A 9,864-nucleotide genomic window follows, 5' to 3' on the forward strand; every position below is an offset into this window, starting at 1 on the left:
GCAGCCCCGTGCAGCTGTGTGACACCCTGGCCCACAACATGTCCCCATCCCCACCCCACCAGGAGATGAAACAAAGCATCCACAAATGACCACCGGCCCTTAATTAGAAGCCACCAGCTAACGAGATGTCATCCGAGCCAAATATTAGGAGCTGCCTAATAGTTATATCAATGAAATCAACAACAATTTAACAGCAAAGGTTAATTGCGTTTATACAAAAATCTGATAGACAAAACGATGCTCAAACAGTTGGGCAGACTAATTGAAAGCTAATGTTGCTCCTAAATTGAATTTCAAATGAATTTTACATCCATAGCTCATTCTGCTAATTTCATTCCCCGTATCCTGTAATTTGTTGGCAGTGATTGATTACTTAAGTGAATAATATCTATGTACCAGGGCTGCTTGGTGATGGAATGCTGTGGCTGCTGAGAAACCTGCTTCCCTGCTCCAAGGCAGAGCCCAATGGACATCCCCCATTGCCTGCAATGGAGCCGGCGCCTCAGTGTCTCAGGAGCCTCCGCTGCTGTGAGATGAAGGTAGTGACATTTCAATAAAAGAACTGAATCTTTGCAATGATGGTTGTTGGGTTTTTTTGGTTTTGTTTTGTTTTTTTTTGCATCCAACCAACAATTAGTGGTTGCTACGCTACAGCCGGAGCGTAATCATTGTAATAAAGGCAGCCAAGGGAAGGCATTAATCAGAGAGAGATGTGATTACCCAACCTCCAGCCCTATCTGGAGCCTCCTGTTGCTCTTCTGGTGCAGATCCTGGGCTCTGGATTTGGGGAACATCCCAAACTATGGGCTCAGCATCACTTGCAAGCATCAGTTTTGGGGTGTGCGTGGCCCTGCTGGCCGGGAGGTGTTGGGACCCCATTCCCCCCAGCCAGCAGGGCCACACACCCCCCAAAGGATGCAGTCAGCTCCATCCCCTGCCCCTCAAATCCATCCCAACAAGCCCCTAGACACAATTGCAAAAGAAGCACACATGCATATGCAGGAAGCTTCCGCTTGCAATGCATCCAGTGGTGCATCGATGGCAATTTGGGCGTATTTTGGGCTCAGCATGGGAGACAGCCCTAAAAGGACCACAGCAGGATGGGTACGATGCTATCCCAATTACCATCAGCCCCTCACTGGGTGGGATGCAGCACTGGGAAGCATCCAGGCTGCCAACATCAGTAGTGATTTCCTTAGCCATGGCTTGGGATGGTCAGATTTGCTGCTCTGGGCCCCCCGGATACCCCTGAAATCTCTTTTTTTTCCACCCAAAGGGCACACAGCTGCAGGGCCGGGGTTCCTGGGGGCGGCAGGAGCCCCTCCGGTTCCTCCGCTGCTCGCAGCCCAGACCGGGAGATGTCCATTCACTTTATCGGGGCTGCAGTGCCCTCATGTGGCACCTCTCCTCCACCCGCAGCACATCCATCTATCCCCAAATGCTCTAGAAAACCACTCCTTGCCCCCAAAAACCCTATAAGGATGCTCCGGGACACCCACCTCCTCTGTCCCTTCTGTCTCCAAACGCTCCATACCCCACACAACCCCTACAGACACACGCAGATGGCTGCAGGACCCCATTCCCTCACCTCACCTGTGTCACCCCCCCCAGCTCCCTGTCTCCCCCCCGTGAGCTGCACTGCAGGACCAAGGCACAGGAGATGCCACACATCACAGCAGTGCCATCAGCCCCGAGTTCAGCCCCTTCCCAGCAGGTTGGGAAGGGTCACCCTGCAGCGAGGATGGCGACGGTCTTTAGAAGTTCTCCTTGAAGAAGCGGAAGCCGAAACGCTCGCAGTGCACTCTGACCACTTTGGCCAAGGCCGGCGAGCCGCAGAAGAACACGTGCACCTTGCCCTTCCTCTCCTCTGCCACCCTGCCCAACACCTGCAAGGGAAGGGGAAGGTGCCGTGTCTGTGCCGCTGCTGGCAGTGCCCTGGCCCTGGCCCTCACCTGGCTCCAGTCGGGGCGGCCGGGCTGCGTGCGGGTGCGCAGCCCCGTGATGGAGTCCTTCTGCTCCTTGGCGGCCAGCAGGTCCAGGGCCAGCTGCAGCCCCACCGCCTTCACATCACTCCTGCCCAGCGCTGATGTCATGTACAGGTGCAGCTCCAGGAAGCGCCCTGGGCACGGTGGGGGAACCCGGCTGTGCCTCAGGATGGATCCGGGATACCCTGAGCTGATTTGGGGTGTGGGATGCTCCGCGTCCCGCTCACCTCCCGGCTCCTGCTCCTCCTGCTGCAGCTCCAGCGCAGCCAGCAGGTCAAGGAACCACTCAAAGTGCTGCTGGTCCCGGTTGATCCAGATGAAATCAACCTGGAAGGATGCAGCCTCCGTGTCAGGGCAGGCTGACAGCACGTGGGACACATCCAGCACGTGGGATGGGATGAGAGCCTGTATCTCCAATGGGATGAGATGTTCTGGAAGCCTGCATCTCATATCCCCTAAGGGATGTGAGCCTGCATCCCACATTCCCCCTGCAAACCCCACAGCCTGCTCCCACCTTCCTGAGTGCCATGTCCTCATCCCACAGGGTCTCACGTTCGGGGCAGCTCTGCTTCCTCTGGCGGTACCTGCATGGGTGAATGCAACCCTTGTCTGTACCCCTTGCACCCTGAGCACCCACACAGACCCCAAGCCTCCTTCCCCACCAGCCCCCATGCCCTGCCTGAAATCCCCTGGGCGAAGGTTAACCACAAAGGCAATACAGTGTAGGGCCCTGTGACTGCATGTCCCAAGTTTAGCAATAAGGAACTGCAGCCCTGAGCACGTGGCACAGCCCCAACCTGTACATGATGCTCTGCAGGATGGATGCAAAGGGAGTGATGCCAATGCCAGCAGCGATGAGCACAGCATGCTCTGAGGTGAAGATCCGGCGTGTCGGGGTCCCGTAGGGGCCATCAATGTAGCACTGGGAGAGATAGAGGCTGAGCACCCAGGAAAAGGGTGACAAACCCAACACCAAAGCAGGACGCTCAGCCCTGGGCAGAACCAGCACACAGGACTGAGTCCCTTCCCAGCTCCCACCCTGCTGCGCCCACCCCGAGCTCACCTTGATGCTGCAGAGCTGCTGGTTCTCACCCAGCTCCATGGAAACCTGCAGATGTGGAATGTCCATCAGCAGCAGTGGGCGGCCGCCTCCTCCCTGCTCCCACAGGAGCATCCAGCATTCCCCACAGCCTGGCTACCGGCTGCTTCAGGGTTGGTTTTTCCCCAACTGCACCCATCAGACCCCAGAGCTGAGCCCAGTGGGAGTGAAGGCTGATGGACCCCAACCCCAATCCCAAAGCCATTGGGGCAGTGACACCATATGACAGCAAGGCTCTCCCCCTCCCTCTGGGGACGTCTGAGGGGTTTGGAGGCTGTGCTGGCACCAACCACCTGCAGGGATGTGTCCTGGTCCCTGAGCCCATCCTCGGTCCCTCGGGTGGTGGTGGGTGTCCCACTGCGTCGGTACGACGTCAGTTCAATGGCTGCATCCCCAGTGCTGGGCACAGAGCATCCCAGTGTGCCTGGGGTAGTGCAGGGAGTGGGCTGCAAGGGAAGGAGAAGGGAGAAAGGGGAGGAGGGGAGGGGAAACAGGAGGAGGGGGTGAAAAAAGGGGAAAAAGGGGAAAGGGAAGGGGAGAGAGAAAAGGGGAAGAAAGGGAGAAAAAGGACAGAAATGAGATGGGAAAGAGAGGAAAGGAGGAAAAGGTGGGAAAGGAAAGGAAAGAGGAAAGAAAAGGTAGAAAAAACCCCACCTGTCACTGACTTCTATTCCTTTTTTGGAAAAGCCCAGCCTGTGCTGTGTGCTCCTGGAGCACCTTGACCCACAGGCACTGCCCTCACCCCACCATGCAGATGGCACATGGCAGGGTTTATCCTTACCCACCTGCACCCACTGCCACCACTTCTTCCTTTCCAGGGTCCCGTGGAGCTGCAGGAGCTCAGGCTGCCTGAAAAACTCATAGAGCCGTGTGGTCCACTGCCCCAGAGAGCGGATGTGCAGCCAGATGGTGTCTGTGGGATGGGGACATCACGGTGGCACAAGGGCTGGAGAACAGCATGCCCCGAGCACCGGCATCCCTGCACCAGAGCACAGGAGGGATGGCGGTGGGATGCTCATGGGATGCTCATGGGATGCAGGACATCCTGGCGATGCCAAAGAGAAGCCTCAGTTTGGGCTGCCCAGCACACCTTGCTGCTCAGGAGCACTGCTGATGCTGAATGGGTGCCATTCATAGGCAGCAATGGCTGGGATGTTCAGGTAGACGTAGTCCCCAGGCTCGTAGCGGAAGGAGTGTGGCCGCTGGATCACCAGGTGGGTGACCTGGGTTGGGAGGAGCAGAAAGCATCCAGGCGGTGATTTACCAAAGAAATGGTGTTTTCACCTCTCGCTGCAATCCTTCACCAAAACATTGCGGATTTCCTGAATGCCGCCAAGTGACCCCAAAACACGTCTCTGCACAGTTGAATCTGAAGACTTTACCCAACCTTACTGAAGCCAAAGAAAGGAGCAGTGCTGTGATGCAGGGGAGGAGATGCAGAGCCTCGAGTCTCTCATGCGGGGCTGGAGGAGCCCGACCCCAACCCACAGGGCCCTTTGTGCACACCAAGTTTGGGCCACGCACCTGAGAAGGCAGCAGGTGGACCTCCACGATGCGCAGCCCCATGGCACGAGACACAGCTGTGCCCACTGCCTTCTCCAGCACAAAGAGGCCCCCGGGAACCAAAAACCACTTCCAGAAGTTGGAAGCATGGAAGAAGAGCAGAGCCCAGACGATGATGTAGGAGAGGTGGCTCCAGTAGAAAAGCTGTAGGCAGGGGATGTGGGTCAGCAGGAGCGGGCTGTGCAGGGCTCAGTGCCCCCTGTGCCACAGGATGGGGCACCTTTGGGGTGTTTGTGTGCATTGATGTACCTCGAAGTGCCCACCACGGCGGATGCAGGGGCTGGAGAAGGTGAGCATAGCAAACAGCAGCACCTGCAGGGCCAGCCCGGTCTGTGGGGCTGTGCCACCGAGCCCCCCACCACCGGGATGTGCCATCAGCAGGAACTCAGAGAGGGCACCGTGCCCAGCCTGTGCCAGCCTGCCTGCAAGCAGAACAGCGGTGAGGAGTCTGAGTAGCTGTGTATGAAAGCACAGTCTGGGATCGCTCAGATATATTGAAAACGAAACATGTGTCCTTGTGCAAAAATGCCACGCGAGGACCACAGGAACCGCGGGCACCGGAGCTCCTGGCGCGGGGGAAGGAAGGAGGAAAGGTCTGCAGGCCCCGCTGCGGCGCTGCCCGCCTGGGAGAGCCGCTAGAGGGGGACAGCAGGCAGAGCACGAAGCGAGCATCTCCAACCCCAACCCCAACCCCAACCCCAGCCCCTCCCCGGCCCCGCATCCTCCCCGCTTACCGAAGTTGGCCACGTGCGCTCCGGTGTGCAGCACGGCCAGCGCCAGCACGGCGCTCCCCAGCAGCTGATGGAGGCTCACGCAGCGCTCCAGGGGCAGCGCTCTGCCCGCGGCGGTGGCACGCAGCCGGGTCAGGCACCGCCGCAGCATCGGCACCTGCGGGGCGGGGGCGGTTCGGGGACCTTAAGGACGCCCAGTGGCGTCACCCCGCCGCCTCGATCCCCCTCCCCGAGACCCGGAGTTCCGCACTCACGGCGATGAAGGCGCAGTTGAAGTTGAGGCACTGCCCGCAGCCCCTGGCCACCGCCACCCACCCGCTGCGGCTGACGTGCTGCAGGGCAGCCAGGATGAAGAGCAGCAGGTTGAGGCTGACGTAGCCCCCGAGGAAGGCGAGCTGGGCACGGCGGTTGTGCCAGTACCACGAAGTCAGGCAGTGCGGCCGCCGGCTTCGCCGTGTCGGTGCTGGGGGCTTCAGCCAGCTGGCAGCACTACCAAGGCACCTCATAGTGTCCTGCATCCAACCCTGCTCCTATCTGGGCACTGACCCTGCATGCAAATCCTTTGCCCACCATCCTGTTACCCCCGCTGTTCACCCGCATCCCTGCTGTTGGAACTAGGTGATTGTCAAGGTCCCTTCCAACACAACCCATCCTATGACCCCACTACCCATCCCAGAACCCACCCCTGCACCCCAGCTCACCCACCCTCACACCACATCCCAGTCCCCACCCCAAGCCCAAGTGCTGCAGCCACCCCAGCACGCTCCTGAGCAAAGGGACAGGATTGAGATGCCCTCAGCAGCGCCGCAGGGCACCCCGCTCTGCTGGAAAGCAGCCCTGAGCTGCTCCTGCTGCAGGCCTGAGAGCCTCCACAGAGCAAAAGCCCCACAGCACAGCAGGAGGGAAGAGGCTCTCACAGAGGGAAGAGCGTCCCACGGAACCACATCCCTACCTGATGGTCAGGCTCTCCATCAGCCCCGGGAAGGCCTCCAGCTGCTGCTGCAGCTCCTGGAAGGTGATGGAGCCGTTGCCATCCTTGTCGGCCGCCTCGAGCAGCACCCCGGCCATGTCGTGCAGGCGCTGTGGTGGCAGTGAGATCTCGCTCTCACGCAGGCAGGCCTGCAGCACCAGGAGCAGCTCGGCTGCGTCGATGGAGCCGCTGCCTGCAGGGAGAGCAGCACCGCCTCACAGCCCGGCCTCAAGCCCCTCCACTGCAGTGCCATCCCCTCCTGCCTGAAGGGACAGCTGCGCCCACCTGCAGCGATGCCATCCTTCACCAGCACGTTGGTTTGGGGGAATTGGAGAGAATTCTGACCTAAAATTCATTCCCATTCCGATGCTGCCACGGGGCTTCTCCCCTCCACCAAGGGCAGCAGGGAACACAATGCACGCCTGTCTCTCCGCAAGCAAAGCTAACATGGCCGGTGCATTTGCTGCCTTACAGATGGGTGCTACTCCCATCCCAACAGGACAGAAGAGCACTATTCAGGGCTGGGTGCACTGAGCCATCCTCTCACCATCGACGTCGTAGACTTGGAAGAGGAAGCGCAGCTTGTCGGCAGCAGTGCCGTGCAGCAGCAGTCTCAGGGCGCTGTGCAGCTCCTCCAGGCTGATGGTACCACTGCCATCCACGTCAAACAGCGCGAAGAAACGCTCAGCAAAGAAGGACTGCAGAGGATGGATGTGCTGGGGCAGCTCTGGGATGCTCTGCACAGCCCAGAGCTCATACTGCAAAGTGAGCTCCCGCTGCCAGCAGTGCTCAGCCTCACTGATAAGTGGAGATCAATGCAGGGTCCAGCGCCCACCTCCTTCACCTGAAGGGCCGCCTTGAACTCCTCCAGGCCGATTTCCTCACCCTGCCCTGCGATGCTCTGGAACCGCTCCGTCACCCAGCTCAGCCACGCTGCATCCTCAGCTGTGCTCATGGTGCCGGGAGCCTGCAGGGCGAGCAGTGGGACGGCTGGGAGCACTGGGGCCCTCGGGAGCTCCTGCCATCCTGTTGAGCCTCAGAGCACAGGGGATGGCACCCAGCGCTGCCAACATTGCAATCTGCCACCTGTGCTGAGCCGCTTTGCTATCGACACACCTCACCTGCAGAGCTACAAACCACAGAGGCCCAAACCCGCACTGCTCACCTTCAATCAGACACTGGATGCAGCTCTCAATCCCAGCAGTGCTGCTCAGCCCCAGCGCTCTCCCCGAGGAGCTGCAGCCCCTCCGTACCCTTTTAAAGGCTGATGTCCATTCAGTCCTGCTGAAGCTTTTCAAATCAAAACAAAAATGGATTTCAACACAACCATGAAGGAGCATCTGGCTGCGACGTTCCCACAATGACCTCCTTAGTTTAGAACTGATCTGACGCTGCCTTTATGGATCCCCACCGAAACACTCTGAAAAAATAAAAGGGCACATTTGGTTCTCTGAAGGCAGTGATCCAACCATCAGCCCAGGCACCGCAGACCATTGGCTCTGTATGCAAAATGCATTCACTGCTCCTGGCTTCCCTGCTCCGCAGCCTTGGCGACCCACAGCAGGAACACGGACTGCTAACTTCCACTGGGCAGAAGGAAAAAAAGGTTTAAGGAAATATTTTAACCAAATACACCAAACTTTAAACAGAATCGTGGCATGAATCCATTCTAATGACCAAAAAGGATGGAGGAGGATGTCCTGGATACTGAACTCAAAACCACGCAGCTGAACAGCTTGAGTTTAAAAGCACCTTTATGCCAAAAGAAAAGCGAGCTCCCATCTCCAGCCCTGAGCCCGTGCAGAGGGCTGAGCTTCAAGGAAGAGCAATAGCTGACAGAAGCTTTCTAGGAATTTTACTGAAACCAGCAGAAAGAAAACAGACATAATATACAGCGCCACAAATCTGGCAACCAGCAGCAGGAAATAAAAATAGCACCAGTACAAACTTGCTTTCCAGTGATCAGAAATGAAAATATGTCCGCCTAAAAGTAAAGAAGAAGAGAAAGAAGAATTGCTGGAGCCAATTTATTCTCGTCACATTTGCACAGAACGTTGTGTGTAACTGCTGATACTCCACATGTGACTGCCTTGTCATCCTGCACGCCCATAGGCACCCCTGCAGTCTGGAGAAGCCCACTGAGCAACCTTCATCATCATTTCCCAGCAGGTTTGGAGTTTCGAAGCTTCAGTGTGATTTTTAGCACGGCTTCTTCAAGAACACTCCTTAAAGACGTCACCGAATCCATTCTTCAACTGATCAAGGATTCCATTCTCCCTTTTTGCACCCCCAGTCTGCAATGCTGATGCCAGCTCTGCCATGGCTGCTGCCAGCTGTGCAGACTCAAACCCACACAAAGCAACAGAAACATCTGGCTGGGGCAGAGGAGATGGCACTGCTGGCACAGCAGGTTTCCTTCTCACCGTGCCCCTCACCAGCTCTTTTTGCTCCCCAGCCTTCCTCCTGCATGCTTGCAGCCAAGGAGCAGCGGTGCTGTTGCTGGGGGTGGCAGCTCCTGCTGCGTGCTGAGCTCCTCGCGCAGCGTGGTGCAGAACAGCCAGCAGGTGCCCCAGGGTTTCATCCTTTGCTGCTTCTCCTGGCCTGGACAGGGCTGTCCCTGATGCTGTAAGAGAATTAAATGGCTTTTACAGTGTGTAAATGGTACATGTTTGCTTTGCTCACCCCCCAGCCTACATCACCGGTAGCAAATTTCAGTACAAATGCGCTCGTGCTAGAATTATTGTTCTCTTCCTATTTACAGAAGATATGTTAATGCTGCCATATGAGGTGGTATGCTTTCCTGAACAGGTGAATAATTGAAGATGCACAAAAACATCAAAGGCAACACCTATCATACAGTAACTGCTCAACCTAAACCCCTTCACACTATCTCCTAATTCTGTGCTTTCTGAGATACGAACGATGGCAGATCACAGAACCACAGACTGGCCAGGGTTGGAAGGGACCCCAAGGATCACAAATCTCCAATCCCCTGCCACATGCAGGGCCACCAACCTCCCCATTTCGTAGCAGCCCAGGCTGCCCAGAGCCCCATCCAATCTGGCCCCAAACACCTGCAGGGATGGACAGGGCATCCACAGCCTCTCTGAGCAGCTGTTCCAGCACCAATGGTTTGGTGCTGAACGGTTTGGGTTGAAAGGCACTTTTACAACCACCCAGTTCCAACCCCTGCTACAGGTGGGGACCCCTCCCACCAGACCAGGTTGTTCACAGCCCCATCCCTCCTGGCCTTGAATGTGCACAGGGAGAAGGCATCCACAACCTCTGGCCAACCTGTGCTCTGCCCTCACAGTAAAGATTTTCCTCCCGATATCTGCTCTAAACCGACTCTCTTCCAGTTTGAAGCCATTTTCCCCCACCCTGTCGCCACCTGCCCTTATGAGAACCCCCTCCCCAGCAGGAGGAAGCACAAACCAGTAACGGAGCTGCAAACAAAACCGACAGCAAACGTTACCCCAGACTAACAGCGCTGGGCTGGGGAACACCCCCTACAAA

The 9,864-nt window shown here is 57.3% G+C and overlaps 1 protein-coding gene across 1 annotated transcript; it reads right to left on the minus strand.

Annotated features, from left to right (window-relative positions):
* Positions 1–229: 229 nt before the first annotated feature.
* Positions 230–7,395, minus strand: NOX5 (NADPH oxidase 5). The gene is made up of 16 exons (XM_052671890.1): positions 7,184–7,395; positions 6,896–7,046; positions 6,331–6,541; positions 5,633–5,867; positions 5,382–5,535; positions 4,897–5,069; positions 4,609–4,791; positions 4,175–4,307; positions 3,870–3,997; positions 3,375–3,530; positions 3,049–3,093; positions 2,783–2,907; positions 2,500–2,569; positions 2,213–2,312; positions 1,953–2,119; positions 230–1,886 (listed from the first exon to the last, which is right to left on the minus strand). The coding sequence occupies exons 1-16, from the start codon at positions 7,301–7,303 to the stop codon at positions 1,755–1,757; spliced, it is 2,283 nt and encodes a 760-aa protein (XP_052527850.1). The 5' UTR covers positions 7,304–7,395; the 3' UTR covers positions 230–1,754.
* Between the last annotated feature and the right edge of the window lie 2,469 nt (positions 7,396–9,864).

This window comes from Tympanuchus pallidicinctus, unplaced genomic scaffold, assembly GCF_026119805.1.
Source record: "Tympanuchus pallidicinctus isolate F22 unplaced genomic scaffold, pur_lepc_1.0 scaffold12, whole genome shotgun sequence".
Taxonomy (NCBI): Eukaryota; Metazoa; Chordata; class Aves; order Galliformes; family Phasianidae; genus Tympanuchus; species Tympanuchus pallidicinctus.